This window comes from Quercus suber, unplaced genomic scaffold, assembly GCF_002906115.3.
Source record: "Quercus suber isolate HL8 unplaced genomic scaffold, Cork oak 2.0 scaffold_130, whole genome shotgun sequence".
NCBI classification, from domain to species: Eukaryota; Viridiplantae; Streptophyta; class Magnoliopsida; order Fagales; family Fagaceae; genus Quercus; species Quercus suber.
In genome coordinates, this window is record NW_027069593.1 from 153691 (window position 1) to 176097 (window position 22407).

Sequence of the window (22407 nt, forward strand, 5' to 3'; positions counted from 1 at the left end):
GATAAAAAAAAATCCGAGCATTACAAAACCCTGATATTTTTATTTTTGAGTATAGTTTATCACGTTTTCTCGGCAACTTGACAACCAAACAGAAATGAAACTTGTTTTTTATTTTTTATAATTTTATTTAAATATAATTTTAAGTATAGTGTTGAAATTGTGAAAAGTGTTGATGTGATGAGAAGATGTGTAGTTGAAACGTACCTTTGGGAGATCGAAAGAGCAGCGAATGGATTGATCAATGGGTTTTTGCGATGTGAGAGAGAGAGAGAGAGAGAGAGAGTGTGTGTGTGTGTGTTGATGAAAACCCTAATAGGTTTGACTGATTAAGATTTGAGAGTGGAGAGTGTGGAATTTGGGTTTTGTTTTGTTTTTTTTTTTTTTGTTTATTGTTTTGTTTTTTTTTTTTGTTTTGTTTTTTTTGTGACTAAAATGCAAATTGATTAAGATTTGAGAGTGGAGAGTGTGGAATTTGGGTTTTGTTTTGTTTTTTTTTTTTTTGTTTATTGTTTTGTTTTTTTTTTTTGTTTTGTTTTTTTTGTGACTAAAATGCAAAGCTTAGAAACGTGGTCACCTGGGCAAAGGTCGAAGTTGATGAACGGACTAATGTCGACACAGGTGAGAGATGAGGGTGTCGGTGGTGCTAGGTCTTTGCTTGGATGGGTTCTTCTCTCAAACGTGCCCCACGTGTGAGATTATGAGATGAATAACACCACTGGAGTTTGATATAAAGGCTGGGTCTCAGAAAAATTCAATGAAGTGATTTTATGTTGGTTCAGAGAGGTGGGTGAGATGAGTAAATGGGAAAGGTTGGGTAATGAGTAATGTCATCTAAAGGAAGAGAGCAAAAAATGAGAGAAAAGGTACCATAAAACTCTTGTTTAAGGTAGAGAGAAGCCAAAAAAAGAGAGTTCCAACTGTTTGAAATTTTGATGTGACTATACACTGCCACCGGGTCTCACATAGTTGAAATAATAACTAAAATGCCACCAAACCCTGTTTTTGAAAACTGAAAACACCATGAAACCTATTCTCATTTTTCATTCCCATATCTCAAATTTTTGAGAAACAAGTTTTGGAAACCATGACTGAAAACAACGCCAAACAAAATGCAACTCAGTGGGACCCATGAAATTTGAGTTTTGAGTTATATAACTCAAAACAACCCAATCCAAACACCCTCTTAACTTCTCTTCCTTGGTTAAGTAAAGGTTGAGTTACATCCAATTAACTAAACTTAGAATGGACAAATTTTCCTAAACAAATATCAGTCGCTTTTTACACTAGAACTAGTGGTATTTAAATATATACGTATACATGATTCTCAACAAATATATATACACACACACACGTATACATGTATAATCTTAGAACACTAGCACTATCTACTTCACATTTCAAAAAATAAAAGAGATTACAGGTTGCCCATTGAATTTCATATCATAAAACACCCTCCGGCCATCATTTGAAGATAAACCACGAATTGTGTCGGATCAAGGAAAAGGTATATGGAATTTTCTAATCCTTTTTCCATTTCAAGGCTATTTTGGGAGAATGCTACACCCAATGGAAACGTTTCTGGTTCCACCTGTGGATTGTTCAATGCAAGCCAAGATGCTAAAGTGATATCAATGAGCCCAGCTTCCAAAATGAGAGACTCTTACTCCTTCCAATTAGCAACCAACCAATCATCCATTTGTACTTGCAGCGCATGCTACAGGAAGTATTGCTTCATACACTGACAACACCTTGAGTTGCTGATGAAATTGCTATCCTTTACTTGATCAGATACAAACAAGACAAAACTATGACATGTTTGTCCCACTTGCTGAAACAGCATAACCTAAACTGAAGGTTACTCCAACAACCAAAATCTCAATCAGCATCACCAAGTCCGTCACTCCCATCCCCTTTCTTGGATATAGGTGCAAAATGAGGGCTGGATTTCTTCGTTTGTGAAGCAATTTCAGCATTTTTCCGTAAGACTGCTCCTGGAGATGGGTATGGACGCTGTTGAAAGAGAGGGCCCTGAAACACAAAAAATAAACAAATAATTAATTAATTACCATTTTACCTTAAGTATGAGATACCATCGAGGAAGTGCTTATGCTAAAACCTCAGATTGTACAAAACTCTGTATTTTCAGTGCGTGCATGTTCCTACCATGGCCCCCTTAGGGAAGACAGGTTTGCAATGAAGATGCAGGATAAATTGTCATATGCTGAACTCCATGGTCAATCATGAGGATGAATACAATCTAAAAAAGGCCATTTATTTAATAAATAATGTGCAATTGTCTGCACATCATTGAAACTTCCATGGAATAAAGTCAATAGGCATTGTAGACGCATCACTCATGCAGTCGCAGAACAGCATTGTCTGAGTCAACTTAAGTAACACCCATCCTCTTGTTTTGCAAACATCAAGATATACACAAAACATAGATTACATTATTGTTCCTAAATGCCACCTCCTCACTTCTCAAAAATGTACATCCAACCTCGTCAGAACCATGTAAGAACTAATACTATATTTGAATGGAGAAGATGACTAAAATGTACTAATTTAGTACCAAGTCTGAGCCCAAACTGCAGTGTTTTTTCTTTATTGGTTGTGAAAAATATAGAGAGAAAGCCTTATTGCAGTGCTGACTCACTTCCAAGTGGATTAGATATCAAAGCAAACCACTAAAAGCAAAGTCCAGGAAGTACTAACTGGCCAAAGTTTATCAGTTATGAAGTATGCAAGATCACATAGCCAAGCCAGTAGAATAAACATTACAGCAAGAACTACTTCCAGTCTATAACTAAGTTCTTGTCACTCTTCCCATGTCCTCCATCTCAAGAGGTGAAGATCCCTAATATTTTTCTTTTTGATAGGTAGATTGAGGGGAAAGGAGAGGAGGGTTCGAACCACAGACGCCTAGCCTTTTTCACTAATACCTTCATCATGCACATGGAGATGGGCAACCAGACCAAACTTAACTCAAAAAAATACCCAAATGATTGTTGCCAACTATTGAGAAAGATATGATCCTTCTTGCCATTCACCTCTATCTCTAGTAGATCAAATGAAAAAAAGGACAAAAAAATTAAAAGTAATCCTCAAAGCAAAAGCAATTAGCATACCGTGGCAGTTGTATCAGCTGCTCGTGGCTGCACTCCTTTTAGGCCTACAACCCTGCAAAAGCAACATCATATAACATTAGTCATTCAGGCACTTCTCCTGGTATATATGCCAAATATACTGCTATTCAGCATATACTAGAATTTTTTTTTTTTTTTCTTCTCTTTTTTGCAAAGAGCATATAAGAATAGTTAAATCAAATATCTAAACATACCAGCCACCGCGAGGAGCATCTGAATAAGAGCTTGGGTCCATGGGGTCCAACTCATCATCATCAGCATAAGCACGTTTCCTACCACTTCTTTTACTTCCTTTTCCCATAGGAGGCTTCCAATTGGACCTGGAAACCCATAGTGGAATCAATCAATTCTCTCAGAGGGAGACAGGGAGGAGGAATGCTAACCTCCTACATGTGAGTATTGTCACCATTCTTCTAGTGCCAATAAAACCCTCTTTCTTCATAAAAAGAAGAATACTGTAGTAATTTTGTTAGAAAACAAACTTAACTAGAAAATCTATTCTTTCCATGGCCACTCTCAATCAAACATAATGATGAGGGTAAGATTTAATTAAGGCATATGAAGCCATAGAACTTGCCCATAATTTCATTCCAAACTAGCATGTAAGCTGTGCAATGCCTTCTTTTTTGCCACAGTAAGTCATACCCAGTGCACAAAACTCTCACTTTTGCAGGGTCTAAGAGGGGTCATGGTAGGCAGCCTTACCTCCAATTTTTTGGAGAGACTGATTCCCTGACTCGAACTTGCAACCTGTCACATTTGGAGGAAGGCACTTGCCATCGCACCAAGGCTCGACCTCTCTTTTTTGCCACCCATATGTCCAAATTATGATTGGTTTTTTATTCATTAATTGTGATTGATCATGCTACTAGCTAACAAATATTTTTTCATAAAATGCAAGGCTCCTTTAAATGTCACATTCAGTAGCAACTTCTTCAGTCTTGGCTGTACCTTGGGCAGTGTCACTATGGTAACATTTATATTGTATGACACTATTTTTTACTACAATTTTGATCCCACACTGTCCAAATCAGTAAATTTGGTTGAGCTTTAGCGACATTGGACAGCAGAGAGGACAGAGAAGATGCCAACAGAGTGACAAAGGAGGTACAAATAGGAATAAGAAAGTTGCTTTCATGCCCTCGGAACGTGTCTCCAGAGCTGTACTTTCGTTTTCATTATGTATAACTAGATGGGAATAAACATTTAAAAATTTAAATTCCAATTAGCATCTTCAATATCCACCTAAACCATCAATCAGATCAAACAAGCTTGTGATTGAAAACTGAAAAGCAATGACTACTTCTTTTTTTTTTTTTTAATAAGTAAAGAAAATTTTATTCAAAGTCATAAAAATGAGTCACCCAAGTATACAGGAAGTATACAGCAGCAAACCAAAACAATCAAATACATAAATTAGAAGCATCTATCAAATCATAGACTAAAAAGCAATAACTTAGATTGTAGCTCAACAAAATTTAATAATAAATTCTCTCCAAATCTTTTTTTAAAAGATCACAATAATTAATGAGTTATGGAGAGAAATTTCCGTTTTTAGTTTCTGAAAACTGGAAATTTTGCTAGAATTTATCAAATATTTCTCATTTGAATCTAAGCAATATAAAACTCACTTTTTTTAGGGGGAGGGAGTCAAAAGTTCACTACAATACCAAAAGTCCGCCACAAATTGATTAAGATGTTTTCTATCAGAGGCAATGGCCAGAGAGTAGGGTGTTAACCAGAAAGTGACATCCTGGGCAGCGGGAGCTTTTGGTCACCAAGAGAGTTTTTGCTTTTTGTTTTTTGTTTTGTAGCAACATCACTATAGTACCCACATTTTTAATGCTAAAAGAGGAGTAATTCTAGCCGAGGAGAAGCCCAAGCAACGGCAATATCCACAAAACATATAGGAGGATAGCTTTACTCATATAAATATAATGTTGTTTCTTAGTTTAACGTGTAGCTGATTAGTAACACAGAATTTCTTATCATTCAGATAATTCTAGATTAATTTGTCATTGCATGTCATGTGCTATGCATACAAAGTGGCAATTATTTCCAGCAATCTGTATATATATTATCAAAAAAAAAGTTGCACACACACCCGATTGGTCTTAAACCCACGACCTCACCTTCCACCTGGGATTTATAAAGGGAGGAAATGCCAATTGAGCTAGAGATCATTGGAGTATATAAATATATAGGGATACTCTGTGATAGGCCTTGTGCTTCGTCAATGTTGATGGAACCTCATCCATTTTCACGCGAATTGGGGAGATTACTTAAAGACTAAGAAGCACAAACACTCCCAAATCCCCAGGACATGGAATGTGTCTCAAGCTCAAACACACCAGGACACTGTGTGTGTGTCCTCGGTGTGCCAAGAGGAAAATAATATATGATTTTTTATTTCAAAAAGTTCCCAACTTTAGATGTGTTTTTTAAAGATTTTTCTAATAGTTTTCATTTATTTTGATAAAATATTTGTTAAATAAATAATATAAATATATATATATATTGTTGTCATGTCCTAATTTTTCAAGAGTTGTATCCATCAAGATTGATGGGGTGCACACCCCCACCCCCCCCCCCCCCCCCCCCGCGCGCGCGGGGGGCACACACAGACATACACATGCATACAAATGTACATACATTGATTGTAGTGAACCCCACATTTAAGCAATATCTGAATCCCACATAAGATAGAGTACCTTGGTTTTTCAGAATTGTTGGTCTGCTGCTGGTCACTTGATCTGGTTGACAAGTACTGGCATTGTGGAAGATTGAGAACTCTGCATTTGAAAAAGTTTTTGGCAACAATAAAATAAAGGAACACCATATATTGCTCATCTATAGAACATGAGAGGGAAAAAAAATAACAATACAAATTGAGCAAAAGAGGATTCTAATGGCCAGCAGAAATATTATGTCATTCACTGGGAAGATCATCATCACTTTCCTAGAAGACATGGTTTGAGCAATGGGAATTAAAAAGTCAAACCTATAACTCACAATCCCAAGATATTATTATCTACACTAGATTTCAAAAAAACAGGAAGAAAAAAAGAATATCCTATGACATGGAGCAATTACCTTATGCAAATATTTCCTTGCACTAATTTAATCGTTCCCAATTGCAAGTCAATAAAAATCAGAAGCCATACTATAACTTTTTTTTTTTGATAAGTAAGAATATTATATATACGAATGGCTACTCTATGCATGAAGAACATAAAGCAAACCCAGAAAATACAAGAAGGAAAAAACAAAGAAAAAACAAAAAAGAAGCAAGCATCTGATCACCAGAACTATCCAAATCCTCAAAAGTCCGCCGATTTCATTCTTTCCAAATACACCAAAAGATGCACAACAGAACTAAATTCCATATCTGAGACGAGTGCTTCTCCAACCAATTCTACCAGCCAAAAAGCAAATCTGGGATCGATCTAGGTACAACCCAAGACAGGCCAAAAGTTATACAGACAAAGCTCCATAACCGATAAGCCATTTCACAATGAAGAAGTAAGTGGTCTACCGTCTCTCCACATTGTCGACACATAATACACCAGTCCACAAAAACCAATTTCCTCAATCTCAGATTATCACCCGTTAGGATCTTATTCCAAGCTACACACCAAACAAAAAAGGAAACTCACCTAGGAGCCTTTACTTTCCATATAGCTTTCCAAGAAAAGGCAATTGAAGGAGAATTTCTTAATTTGTTATAATATGACCGGATATCAAAATCCCCATTAAGCTTCAACTTTCATCTCATCCGATCTCCCACATCCATTGGAGGAGTATTAGCTCCCAATATATGAAGAAAATGCAGCCCTTCATCCATCTCCCAATCATTAAATTCTCGAATAAAACGAGCATCCCAAATTCTTCTATCCTCCACCCGTTGCCTTGACAAAGAAGCTTCAACAGATACCTCCTTATCAATGGCAATACCATACAACCTTGGGAAAGCCAAATGAAAAGGTTGATCCCCACACCACCCATCCTGCCAAAACCTCACTCTATTCCCCAACCCAACAACAAACTGACAATTTTTGCTAAAATTCTCACATCCCATGCGAATACCTCTCCACAAACCACACCCATGAACTCCCCTACCCAGTATTGAGGTCAAACCCCCCCATTCTTCACCATATTTTGAAGCTACCACCCTCCTCCATAACCGATCCTCTTCCTTCCTAAACCGCCACAACCATTTCCCCAATAAGGCCTTATTGAAAGTAGTAAGTTTCCTTATCCCCAAGCCACCATTGGTTATGGGTGCACAAACTTTATCCCATCCTACCAAATGAGTTTTGCTATCACCCCGTAGAAATTCTCTTTGCAACTTTTCAATTCTATTAGCCACATGAGTAGGAATTGTGAATAACGATAGAAAATAGATAGAAAGACTAGATAGCGTACTCTTGAGTAACATCAAACGGCCCCCTTTAGACAGATACAGCTTCTTCCACTCGGCTAATCTCTGCTCAAATTTTTCCAAAATAGGATTCTAAATTGAAGGGGAATTATGTGAAGCCCCTAATGGCATGCCAAGATAAGACATAGGCAACTTTCCAACTTTACAGCCCAAAATTTCAGCCAGGGCATGCACATCATCAACCTCCCCTATTGGAACCATTTCACTTTTATGCACATAAACTTTCAAACCTGTTACCGCCTGAAAACTAAGTAACAACAACTGAATATGAAGGATTTGCTCCACATCCGCATCACAAAATAGGATAGTATCGTCTGCAAACAGTAAATGTGTAACACATTCCCCACCACCCCTCCTACCCTCAACTTTAAAACCACGGATCAAGCTAGCTCCCTCCACTCTTCTCAACATCCTACTAAACACCTCCATCATAATCAAAAACAGCATAGGAGATAACGGATCCCCTTGTCTTAAACCTCTTGAACTACCAAAAAAATCAGCTGGAAACCCATTAAACAAAACAGAGAACTGAACTATGGATATACAAGTACAGATCCACTTACACCACTTCACTCCAAAGCCCATTCTATGCAACAAATTCAACAAAGCCTCTCAATTCACATGATCATAGGCTTTTTCAATATCAAGTTTACAAATGACTCCAGGAACCCTACTCTTCCCTCGGCTATCCACACACTCATTCGCAATAAGAACCGAGTCAAGAATTTGTCTTCCACCCACAAAGCTATTCTGAGTCTCAGAAATCAACTGATCTAAAACCACTCTCAATCGATTTGCCAAAACCTTAGACAAGATTTTATACACACTCCCCACTAAGCTAATAGGTCGAAAATCTCTAATATTAGAGGCATCATTCTTTTTAGGAATTAATGCAATGAAGGTAGCACTAAGGGATTTTTCAAACTTACAATGTTGAAAAAACTCTTCAAAGACTGCTAAGACGTCTTTCTCCACTACTTTCCAACAATGATGATAAAATTCCATAGTAAACCCATCCGGACCTGGAGCTTTGTTCCCTTCCAAGTCATGTACAACTTGAAGTATCTCCTCTCTCTCAAACTTTCTTTCAAGCCAAACCCTCTCCATATCCCCAATACGATCAAAATCCAAACCCTCCACAAAAGGCCTCCACCCCTCAGTCTCCGTGTACAAAGTTTTATAAAATTGTACTACCTGATTAGTCACCTGGGATTCCTCCTCAAAAACCACCCCATCCACGTCCAAAGTCCTTAGATGATTAAACCTTCTATGGGAATTAGCCATTTTGTGAAAAAACTTGGTGTTATTATCCCCTTCCTTGATACATAACATCTTAGATTTTTGACTTCAGGAAATTTCTTCCAAAGAAAGAAGACTAAAAATGGCAAGGGGCGTGATTTGAGGGATACATGATGGACTGGGAAGGGATTAACAGTGGAGGTAGTTGAGAATGGGAAGAGACGGGTTTTCTGGGATAAGTCCAAAGGTGAAAAAACTTCTATTAAATGGGTGTTACGGGCTGTCACAGAAGAGAGTGTGAAGTTGAATACTAGGTTGGGCCCAAAACAGCCCGTAACCCACTGTGAGTCTAATTTAAGCCCATTGAGTACAAGCCCAGGCATTTTAGAGGCCGGCGAATGCTCCAACACTCTTTTAGGCCCACTTTCCTCTACACTTAGTCCCAATGAGACTGAAGAGAATCCCACAGTCCTTACAACTGGGTTAGCGACGCCGGTGGTTTTGTTGAGGAGCGATGACGATGAAAGGAGCCTCTCGGTCAATCCATTGCAGGTGGTTCCGCCAGTAGGGGCGACGCAGACCAAGGAAGAGGGAGTTTTATTAACTCATCAGCGCTAGGTATCGCCGGTGGAAGTGTCGGGGCGCATCAAGTCTCTTGTGAAGATGGGTTTTAGGTTCAGCTCCAACCGGAACAGTATTTTGGGTTATAATAAGCTGTCGGGTGGGTTGATTTTTGATGGTAAGAGATCAGTGATTCTCGAATTTGTGCCGCGATTGATCGGACCTTCTTTTCCCGATCATTTTCTGGAGTTTTTGCGAGCTGGGTCAATGGGTTTTAGAGTATCGGGTCAAGAGGTTAATTCTTTTTCTAGTAAGGAACTTTTAAGTCTTCCTAGGGAGGTCATGCTTGTGAAGGATGCAGTTGATTTTTCTATGGGTTTTGGTGAAACTGAAATGTCAGATTGTTTACCTCTACAAATAATTGATCCGAGTGTGTCAGCAAATTTGGCAGAGTTGGAGGAGGCCACTGAGGTATTGAGTATTGAGAATAAGTTAGATATTTCTGGGTGGGTGAAGCATAGAATTCCTGGATTCAGTAAATTGGTTGGGTTGTCAACGACTCACATGAGAAGTTGTGCATTGCTCTCTTACAGAGGCTAAAAACTGTGATGGAAGCAGCCAATGTGTTACACAGGAGAGAAACGGGTAGCAAAAAAGTGGCCAAGTCCAAAAACAAGGGACGTAGAGAGTTGCAAAACTTCATATGTTCGGTGAATTATGACAGGATATAAAGGGTGGTCTTGTGTTTGTGTCAGTAGTTGGGGATAGTTTAGTGTTTATGAAGACAAAAATGATTTCGTGGAATGTTAGAGGTTTAAATGATCCTCAAAAATGACTTGTGGTCAAGAATTTGTTGCGGGAGTGGAAGTGCGATGTTGTTTGTTTACAAGAGACGAAAATTGCTAGCATGAATAGACAGTTGGTTTATAGTTTGTGGAGCTGTCCATATGTGGATTGGGCTGTTTTGGAGGCTGATTGGACTGCTAGTGGTATTTTGTTTATGTGGGATAAAAGGATTTTGGAGAAGGTGGAGGTTATGGTTGGCACTTTCTCAGTTTCGGTAAAGTGGCAAGGGGTGGGGGACGGTTTTATATGGGCATGCTCAGGGGTTTATGGCCCAAATGAGAATATTGAGAGGGGTCACATGTGGGATGAGTTGGTGGGTATTCAGCAGTATTGAAGGTTACCGTGGTGCTGCTTTGGGGATTTTAATATTGTTCGCTTCCCTAGCGAGCGTAGGGGAGAGACACGTTTGACCTTGGCTATGGAAAAATTCTCTGAATTTATTGAGGATCTTAACTTGGTTGACTTGCCTTTGGATGGAGGTAGATATACATGGTCAAGTGGTACTGATCAACCAGCAATGTCCAGGATTGATAGAGCTTCGGTCACTCTAGTCTGGGAGGATCATTTCCCAGATGTTCTTCAAAGGATTTTACCACATCCTATCTCAGAGCACAGTCCAATTCTTTTGGAGGCAGGGGAAATGGCAAGGGGGAAAAGTCTATTCAAATTTGAAAATATGTGGTTGAAGACGGAGGGATTTGTGGATAGAGTTCAATTCTGGTGGAATCGGCATTCTTTTGTAGGTACACCTAGTTTCATGCTTGCAAAAAAATTGAGGGCTCTGAAAGAGGACATTGTGCAATGGAATCGCCGAGCGTTTGGTAATGTAGAGCGTCAAAAGATACAATTATTGGAAGAGCTGAAGCCATACTATAACTCCATACTTAAAAGGGTAAAAATTTCTGAAATGGAGGATTGCAAGAGCTGCATAATACAATATTACCAATTCCAGAGCCATCATGAGGTTATAATATCAATTCCACTGGTCACCAAAGGTCTTTTTTCTTTTTTCATAGGTAAGAAAAATTTATTGAAAAAGGACTACTTCATGCAGAATAACACAAAACAGCCAAAGGTCATTTTAATCTTATGACTTGCAAGCCTAGTTAAAAAGAAATTTATCATGCAAAGCAAACTGCAATTAACAACTTCCTGACAATATGTAAGTCCTATTCTTCATTGAACAATAACAAGCAGCAGAGCATCACTTCTTTTTTGGAATTCCTTGACCATCTGGATTTTTAGAGTGTAATTTTTGGAGAAGTTCTAGTACACTTCCCGTATATTTGAGCATACTTCTTTTATTATTTAATTAATTATTTACTTTTCAAAAAAATAAAACTCAACTCAAGTCAAAAATTAATCCCCAATTAAATAGAGGCCAACTTTATAGAACCTCTTCAACTAATGGGGTTAGCCACATTTTTTTCAACAATTATATCCTATCTAAAGTCAAACTCTCTCGCCTCCTTACTTAAATAAACATCTTTATTTAGTAGAACCAATGCATTGTATTAAACTAAAAAACTAATAAGAAAATCCAATCAAAAGATCTCTAGTGAACAAGAGGCATTATCTCACCGTGTGCAATGATTGCAGTAACCCCACATCTGTACAAGGCCTACTCCCCAGCCACCACATCCCATGCACTTCTCTAGCTCAGATGATCGATCGTCCTGATTTACATCAGCACCACTCTGGGGGAGCATGCTGTCATAATCTTTTGAAGCAACCTGCCGTGAGGAATCAGGGTGCTCCCATTGTGACACATGGGTCTTCGTATTGTAATAATATTTATGGCCTGTATAGAGAGCATAAATTTCAGGGAAGAAGGGAATTAGAAATGAAGGTTGCAAATCCAGTTACATTCTGTTGTTTACCAGTATTTTTACCACAAATGTAGTCAAAGAAATAAGGTAAACCATAATTGTGCTTCCATCAAGAATATTGTCATGAGCAGGATAATACCTTTAACAGTGGACCTCAGTAGTGGCTTGCACCAAAAATTAAAGGACATGGACACCATGTATGAAATTTACTTTCAAGTGCTAGTCACTGACAGAAACTCATGCTACGAAATTCCCCAAAAATTCTAATAAATTCATATTCACCATCAGTACCTAAAAATCATTCACTGTAGAATCTGAATTTAGCAACAACTGAAACATTTACACAATGTTCCCACAACTAAGAAATACAATTCTATGTATTCATTTTTTTCCTCTCATTTCTTCATGGTAACTAAACACAGTAGGATGATCATGATATGCACACAGATTATTGCATACCTGTTGTTTCATCCAAAGACTCCACCCAACTCTCTGGAAGAGATGAAGGTGATGGATGCTGTGTGATAGCAGATGCTCCAACAGGTCTTTCCCACTGACTCTTCCCAGTCTTTTCATTGTAATAATATAAAGCACCACTAGCAAGGTCTTTTGCCTCCACCTACATCAGAATTTCATAAAGGTTTTAGAAGCATCAAAGAAAGCCATACTAAGAAATTTAGAGAAGACTACAAGTTCACAACTTTGAAAGACTGAGAACTGAGACAACTAATAAAGTTCATGTAAGAAAAAAGTTGCAGCAGAAAGGCATGCACAAGCATGCATTCATGTACGCACCTTAAGCCCCTAACTTGGACATTTAAAAAAAAAAAAAAAAAAAAAAAAAAAAAAAAAAAGGTATCATAAATTCCTTCCTTTTCTTATGAGATTTCATATGTAACTAAAAGTTAAGTAGTTAACCTCAAAGTTCCAACAAAAAGTTCTATGAAATGATTTTAAAAGCACCAGATGCATAAAAAGAACAAAGCTATTAGTATCATCTTTAACAGTCCATGACATTGTAATAAATCTATTTCAAGCAAACGAGTATCATAAATCTATAACCCACCCAAAATTTGACAAATAGCTGACATTTACTAGATTTAACTGAAGCTTCATAATCAGTTAGCCACTTCACAGTTTTTCATCCTTATTTATCTTCATATTTAGTATTTCACATTCACATCTTTAATTCTTCACCCTTCTTCTCAGAGCAAGCACAGTACTTCAATTCCAAAATCTTCCATTATTTTCCAAATGACAATTGACCAAACTTAGCGGGTGAAATTTGTATTTTTGCCTAATTTTTTACCGTTGAACTTGATAGATGTCATGGGAGAGTTTAAGGTAGTCAATGAAAAACTCAGTTCAAGCTTAGTATTCATCATGCTAACAACTGGAGTAGAAAATTCAGAAATCCAAGCCCCAAAAATGGCTAAAAGAGGAAGGAACAATACCTTAAAAGGGTCAATCAAGGAACAATACAAAATCAGCTGAAGCTCAGTATGTATTGACCAAAACTTTACTGAATCAGCCAAAAGATCTCATGGCAGCCGAAAGTCTCCTAAACCAACTGAGACTTGATGTGAACCAATTGAAAAACTGAAAACTTTGTTGATCCAAGAAAGATTTAGGCAGGACCCAATTGGATCTGGGTCGGGCTTGGGTTGATTTGGGTATGGGTTGGACTTGCCTGATTTGGCTGGCCTAAATGTGCTATACCAAGATAAAGTAATACTTTTCATCGATAGGACAAAACATGTAACCAAACAGGTTGACAAGTCTCAACTCAGTAGCAGATAAGGTTATCCTTATTTGGATATGGACTAGCAATACATGTAACAAAACAGAAGGCTTCCTTTTCCACTTCAATGAACAACACCACTGCTGACAAGGCTCAAAAATGGCTGGCAACCACAGCTTTGACGTTAGAACATGACATTGATGACCAGAAACCACCGCCAATGTTGGAATTGACAAAAACCACTGTGAGTGACCAGAAAATGCCACTAATCCCCTTAGAAACCACAGAACCTCCTCAGAGACCACCAACTACCATGAAGCACCACCTAAACAACCACAACAGCAACAACCTCATCCACAACCAACATTAACAAGCTTCAGCAACTGTGATGCTGGTTGTGGATGAGGTTGTTGCTGTTGTGGTTGTGGTTGTTTAGGTGGTGCTTAAACTACTGGACCATGGCAAAAACACTGGTGGTGAAGACTAGAGTCTTCATCCACCTCACCACTAATAGATACCACTAACTGGACCAACCACCAGACTAACCAAGAGCAATAAAAATGAGATGAAGGTTCAGAAAGGAAGCAGCAAAAATAAAAATTGCACTCAGAGAATAAATGAGAGATATGGTTCTGATACCATGTTAGTGAAGTATTTAGAAAAGAATTCAATGAGGAAGATTCAAAAAAGAGGAGATTTCCTATCTAGCCTCCCATCAACTATATTTTGAGAGGTATAGGAGAGTTAGTTACAAGGAATAAAGAATATTCTTGACTATGACAGCTGGTGAGTGACATCTTACCACTAGAAAATTCTAGACTCTTCTAGAAGCATATATAACACAGTTCTTCTAGAAAAAACAATGCTGTCGTACTAATACAATATTGGCTCTCTAACAAGCTTGAAATCTGATGCAAATATTTTGACAACATAATTGGCCCAATGAATTATTTAAATTGTATCATATTTTGCATATATATGAATTATATTCTAATCAAATTTACAATAATACACTCTTAATTCCTTTTTTTTTTTTTTTGGTCCTTTTTTGGGATGTCCCATAATAGATCTTATTCCAAAACTAGATCACACAATTACAACTTCACAAAACTACCCTAAGCATTTAAACAAAGAGTAGACTAAAGTACCAAAAAAAGGGAAGTTTTGGAAAGTAACATCTTGTTTAAAAGTCAAAAGCAATAATTGATGTTCCCTTCAAAAGTAAGAATTACAAAAGACCAATAAAATAGAATAGAAACAGTAACAAACTTATCAGGCATAGCAATGCACTTATCTGTTTATTATCATACATAATTTAAAAGAAAGAAAATTATCCCAATTTAAAGGTTAAAAATGCATTTCTGCATATTTACATTGCTTTATCTTTCATTGAAAAATGGCAATCACTTTTCCCGTAAGTCCCACACCAGATAGTTTCATTACACTAATTACCAATCATGAATCTTGTACTACTTGTATATTATTTAACAATTAATGAGTAATTGACTCAACTCTGCTTTTTCTAAATATGTAAAATCCTATTCCCGATCATTCGGCCTGGGTATAAGAATTCTATACAGCACTCGATTCTAACACAAAAAGCCCCCCAAGAGAGAGAGAAAGAGAATAGAAAACATGTCTACGGCATTTGATACATACCCATCCAAGAGGCAGCTTTCCATCATCCACTAGTTGAGTTGAACCAGTCTCCAACTTCTGAAAATCAAATTCACAGGTATGCTGTTGAGCAATAAAATTTGGTATATTGAAAAGATAAACTTGTAAAGAAATCACTTTATTGGGGTTTTTATGTTTAAGCCCCTTGAAATTTCATTAAAGATGCCAATGTACCCCTTAACTTCCATTTGATTCAATGCCAGCACAACCCACACACCCCCCCCCCCCTCTCTTCCAAGAAAAAAAAAAGTGTGCAAAAAAAAGGGGAATAAACCTAGAATTGCCTCAGCTTGACTCTTGACAATGTCAGCTGGATATAAGCAAAACCACCAACACCAAAACTGATGATACTGATTCCTATTAAGTAACGCATCAATAATTTCATTGACATCCCAATGACAAACTGATATGAGAAAAACCACCAAAACTAAAATAAACAGCATTGACACTGAAGCAATAAAAAGAACAGAGAGTTCCAAAAAAATATAAATCAGAGTCCCCCAAAAAACTGTTGATAAAAAGAAGTTTTACTCTATTAAGGGTTGCGAAAAGAACTTGGTACAAATTGGACATCTCTCTATCTCGAAATTTAGAGAAAAGAAACAAACAAAACCTAAAGAGAGATCCTGCTCTTGATTGAAGGTTACATAGGTTTTGAGGATTTCCAATTCCTTGACATTCTCTTCCTCTACTTCACCATTGCCCATGCCTCCATTGTCATAATGGTTATTATGACATGTTATAATAAAAACAAATGTCATAAGACAGGGCTCACAAGCATATGTTGTATTTGTGACATATTATTGTTGATTTTAACCAACAAATAATTTGACACAATCTCAAAGTTTAAGGGGACATTGGCACAATGGAAAGTGCAGTAAATTGACAGTAGGATGAAAGTTCACGAAGATATAGCATAAAAGGCCCCATGTTTTAAAGTTGAGAAATGCAGATCCAAATCTGACCTAAAAGAGCATAATAAGTCCAAATCATAAGTAAGTTAAACTAGCATAATTGGTACTTACAGGAGAGCATTTTTCTGTATCATCTTTAAGAATACCTCTTGCTTTCAACTTCTGCTTAAGGTAATCAGGCAATTCTTTTGACTTACTGGGGGTATCAATATTAGGCTTTTGAGCACCATAATAAGCACCTCCACCTGGTACACCATACCCATTTCCAATTTCTATGTTACCTGACATCAAAGCATGAATTAGCACAGTTTCCAAAAATGCTCTTGGATTAATTTCAAATAATAAAAAAAGACTCTTGTTGCTTGCTGATATTTCAAATATGGCATATCAATTTGTAATGTGAAACATAGAAATTTCGACCAACTTATAATGTTAAGGTTATTTCAAAAAGAGAATATTTGATCTGGTAGTCAGTTAAACATCATTTTTTGTTGTAAGCAAGCAGTTTTTTTTTTTTTTTTGAGAAAAGTAAATAATTTCATTAAAAGCCAGAAAGCAAGCCCAAGTACACGGGCAATATACAAAAGGCAACTCAAAAATGAAAAGAACAGAAAGAACAAAAGTAGAACAGAAAAACAGAAACTACTGAAAGCTCAAGATTCCAAAAAAATCAAGAAACACATCCACAGAAAACGAGGAAGTCAGAGAGGCCCACTCATATAGGGTCTTCAGGAAGATATATTTCAACTTAACCACACTGAATTCATCTCCCTCAAAGCACTGAGCATTCCACTTACACCAAAGACACCACAAAAGACACAACAGAACAGCTATCCCAATACCTTCACTGAGTTCATCTCCCTCAAAGCACCAAGCATTCTGCTCACACCAAAAACACCACAAAAGACACAACGGAACAGCTCGCCACATCATCCCAATACCTTCCCTGCCAGTCCAGCCCTCCTTCCACACCACAAAATTCCCGAACCGAAGGCATCACCCTATAAACCCCAAATAAACAGAATGTCAATAGCCATAGGTCTGAAGCCACGGAGCAATGTAGGAATAGATGGTTTGCATCCTCTCCATTAGCTTTACACATGAAACATCATTGGGCAACAATTAACCCCGTTTCCTTAAGTTGTACCTATCAAAAAAAACCCTGTTTCCTTAAGTTGTCCACTGTTAAGACCCTATCCAATAGCGCACACCAAGAAAAGAAAACCACTCTAGACAGGACACGAACTCTCCAAATACTCTCCTTCATGATATGCAAACATGACCAAGTTATAACTTCTCTGCTTTTCCTCTATGGTTCAAGTTTCAATGTCTAATTTTTCCCTAAAGATTACAATTACAGATTTAAATGGTCCATAAAATCAAATAAATAATTACAACTCTCCCCCACCCCCCCCCCAACCCGCCCCAAAATAAATAAAAAAAATAAAAATAACATTGTACAATGTTCAATTGAAAAGAACAAAAAAGCAGCAATAAGTGCAATCCCAGATCTCTCCACAACTTTAGAGGAGCGACTATTCCACTCCCTCCAATTTACCCACGACAAAATGGAGAATCCCAGAACATATGACGCTATTATTATGCCTCCCATATACAAGCTTTCCAACAAGGTAAAACATCTACCACCTCATACAGCATCGCCCAAACAAGTTTCAATGGTTAGGTCTCCCCCTGGGATCTTATTTTAGTCTCAGGTCCCAAGACCACCAATACTATCCTTCATGGTGCTTTTCTCTTCATTTCTATCACTTTCAATCTGATGAAGAACATTACAAGAGCAAATATAATAAGAGAAAATCTATTAGACTAGCTACAAGTTTCAACACCACCAATCACTGCAATTAATGAATAGCTTTTTTTACATAAATAGTACTTTAAACTGTCATGCTCTCCTTTGGTATCAGAGACTTGAGGCCTGTTACATAGTCCAGCTCAATATACCCTTCCCCTGGAAAATTACATTGCAGAATTTATCATATCACATTTTGATAATAGTGGGTTTTCATTCTTTTAAATTCAAGCCAGCTTCAAATCAGAGACATGATATATTCCATATTCCTGTACTTTAGCTTGCCTGAATCAGGAACAGAATTGAGGATTTGGCACTTTTGCTAAAGCTGGATTGAGACATATATTGACAATAAAAGGAGACCCTTCAGATTAAATGAATGAAACAAAAGTAGAACTCAATCATATTATATTGCAGCAATTAGTTCTAAAGTACTCTTCTCATGCCAAGAGAAGGGCTAAATCTAGTAAAACCTATTTTATAACCTCAGCCCCCCTTCCCTGCCTGATTTTCTTCTCATAGGACCTTTGACGATTCTATTCCTAGGACTCTTTGTTGTTTTGCCATCTTTATCTGTCCAGTTATTAAGGAGGATACCCATGTAAGAATCTGGCAAAGACCAAAAAGTATCCATTCTTAATATTTAGCTACCAGCCTTTATTTATCACAATCCTCTAATGTGACCATAGAGAATTATCATTTTAGGTTATTTTTTTTATTTTTTATAAGTAGAATCATCATGCTATCAAACTTACCAATAGCATATAATCATTAGGGTCGGCCTCTAAAATTGAAAGATGTCAAAGATATAACAGTCTACATAAATGCAGGTGTCAAAAATATATCAAATGTAGATAAATGAGAAGGATAACACTAACTACCAACCTTCTTCAGGATGGTTTGCCTTCCCCCGCTTTGAAGCCATTTCAGCACGATGTTCTGAAGTCATCTTCAGTAGATGTTCCTGTAAGGATACTCACAAATAAAATGTAAAAATTGATAATATTTTTAGAATAATAAGTGATCTATGTATAAATTCATTAAAAAAAAAAAAAAAAAAAAAACAGACAAACAAAACATCAAAGCAACCCAACATAGATATGCAAATTTTACCTTCAGAGCATTGGGATCATGACGTTCAGAGAAAATGTCTGTATTATCCTTAGGAGGTCCACCAGCACCTCTTGCCTCTCTGAGTTACAGAACACAATTATCTAAGTCTCATATGCTATCAATTCTAGCATTTATGAAATCAAGAATGGCATACTGTCGGGGACAAACTAGTACGTACCTTTGACTTTGTATGACATTTTGGGTGACAATTTCCTGTTAAACCAAATAGGAACAAACTAATCATATATAAAGTAATGAAACATGTAAGCATATCCTAGATATCATAAGGCATATGTACCTGTTCACGCAACACAGCATCCTGAGCGGCAGTTTCAACCTCACTGTCATTTTTAACATGAAGTCCCAAGTTGCTAGTAGACACATCAGGAACATCTACTGCACTTTTGTACTCTTCATGCGAAAAATTAGAATTAGATTCTCGATAAACTGAGTCAGAGTTCTTCTGATCATTTCCATCAAAATGCCCCATATCTTGAGGTTTCTGGTTATCCTTATGCAGAGGCATTTCCCCGACCGCAGTTTGGTTTTGCAGTTGCTGCTCAATGAGGTAGGCACCATGTTGTACTGAACCCAATTGAGAAGCATAGCCATCATGAAAGTTATTTGGGATGTGACCTGACCACTGAGGAGCATAACCATTTGATGTCCCATTATGCGGATATGAGCTTTGAGTAGCATTAGTAAAGGTTGAATTAGAATAAGGATGCGGAAAGACATAATTTCCCGTGTTGCTAGAGTGATACTGAGGTCTTGCGGCGTAATCAAAATGTTGAGGGGGCGGGTAAGGAGCTGGGTTAGTTGAATAGTTTGGCAGAGATTGAACGCCCGGAGGGAGCGGCTGATCATGGGCATTATCCATATCTTTCACTTATTTGGCCACAATGTGTCTAACTGTCTATACAACCAAAGATTGAATAGTTTAAAATGGAAACAGAATTCCAAACCCAAAAAAAGAAGACCACTATGCTGCACCTGCATCACAATATTACTTACATAAGAACAAATTATGTTATACCATATAAACATTTTGTGACCAAAGCCATATTTAGTTTATAGATTTGTAGTGAATAGCTTCCTCACCATTTGAACCAATTAAACATTTTTTTTTTTTTTTTTGTGAACCATTTGGAACATACTAAAAATCTTATAATTTTCAAAAACCCCTATCTTAAATTCTCAGCTTCTACTTCACCTATTCAGAAATTTGGACCTCTAAAAAAAACCCGAACTTTTAATAATAAAAAAATAAGAAAACAATTATAATAAGTTCTAAAATTGTAAGATAGTGTTAATTCTGAACATATTCAGATAATAAGATTAAAATTAAATATACTAACCTTCGGGTTGCAAAGCAAGCAAGGAAAAGATAATTGAGAAAGCTGAAGCTGAAGCCACAATTATACGAATGAATTTTACTTTTTTTTTCTGGGAAAGAGAAGGAAGGAATAAAATCGAATCGGGTTTCCAGGGGAAAGGGCCGTAGGAAGTCGGTGTTTTGAAGGAAGTTCGATTGAATTGGGTTTATTATCTATCCCCGACGGTGATAAGGTTAATATTGTCTATAAGCGGGGTGTTTGGCAAATGGAGAGATCTGGATTTACCAAACTACGGCCCTGGTATATAATATTTTCAGCTTTTAAACCATATTACACGTATTTTTACTCACTTTTTCACCTACACATATTTTCAAAAAATGTGAAAACTGTTGTTTAAACATACGTACTAAACAGACCCTACATCGTTTGGGTTAGGATAAGTCTGAAAAATTACAGTCTAGCCTTAATTTTTGAATTGCATGGTTAAACCATTCATTTTCAAACTAGTAGTAAGATACTTCCATTTTGGACCTCACATTAGCCTATATCTATTTTGCTACTTAATTTTTTCAATTTTGCACACCATTTAAAAGTAGGGGAAAATTGGCATTTGACATCAATCTCCAGACTATATAGTTAGTTAGCAACATTTTGAAAGTATATACTAAACTAGCATCACGAGTTTTAAAGCCTTGATTTACCCCTCAAAAGCTCGAATGTTGAGTTCTGGATTGGCTTTTTTCCATATGCAGGGGCGGCGTTATGTAGAGTTTAGGGGGTTCAAATGAACCCCCTGAGCTGGCATTTTTTTTTAATAATATATAATATTTTTAATTTTAATTTTTGATTTGTCCCGCTTAAAATGAAAATTTGAATACCTTGACCCTAAATCTTTTTTTGGTACAATTGAAATAAGTTTAAATATGATATTCTTAACAACATTTTGGTCTTTTGAAAAAAGCCCAACAACAACAAAAAAAAAAAAAAAAAAAAAAAAATCATCTTAAACCTAAAAAAAAAAAGCCTATTTAGATCTTAACAAATTTGAAATAAACTAATAGAAAATTCTTAATTTACATTGTATATAGAAGATTTACACTATTTCTAAACAAATGTGTATTGTACATTTTTTGCAAATTTGTATAATATTGCACATATTTGTTTAGTCTACAATATAAATCTTACATTAATAGTACAATATTAACATATCATTGTCCTAAACTAATAGATAAAAGAATTTTAAATAGTAATAACTAAAGTTCAATTAATAAAAATAATTAATATGTTTATTGTATTAAGAAAATAATTAATATGTTTATTGTATTAAGAAATAATGTGCTAAATGAACTTATAGTTTATTTTTTATTCTTTTACTCGTGCATATACTATGGGCAAATTTGTAATAAGAAATCTTTTTAAAGCGCAAAATTCATCTTCTTGTTGACCCTCTTAGAAAAAAATCTTGGAGCCGCCACTGTCCATATGGTATTCACTTGGAACTCAAGTCTTAGGGACTCGAGTTCCATCTCGACCCTTAGAACCTTGTTTTTTGGGAGTGTTTGATAGAATAGTTTGAGTAATGTTGTTTGTAGTTTTTTAAAATATATATGGGTGAAAAAATGTGTGGAAATGTGTGTAATATTATTTAAAATATGAAAATGTGAGTTTGAACTTGCCTTCCAAATAGACCGTATTCTGATAATTACATAGTCTATCCACCTAGAATCCACCTGAATTGAAAACTTTTGAAACT

General features: G+C 36.6%; 1 protein-coding gene across 1 annotated transcript; it reads right to left on the reverse strand.

Annotated features, from left to right (window-relative positions):
• Positions 1 to 1251: 1251 nt before the first annotated feature.
• Positions 1252 to 20940, reverse strand: LOC112004198 (uncharacterized). The gene is made up of 13 exons (XM_024036430.2): positions 20676 to 20940; positions 19616 to 20310; positions 19496 to 19530; positions 19318 to 19396; positions 19090 to 19168; positions 16506 to 16675; positions 15463 to 15519; positions 12522 to 12681; positions 11815 to 12034; positions 5858 to 5938; positions 3341 to 3466; positions 3129 to 3180; positions 1252 to 2028 (listed from the first exon to the last, which is right to left on the reverse strand). Exons 2-13 carry the CDS (start codon positions 20195 to 20197, stop codon positions 1876 to 1878), a joined length of 1794 nt encoding a protein of 597 aa, XP_023892198.1. The 5' UTR covers positions 20198 to 20310; positions 20676 to 20940; the 3' UTR covers positions 1252 to 1875.
• Positions 20941 to 22407: the final 1467 nt, after the last annotated feature.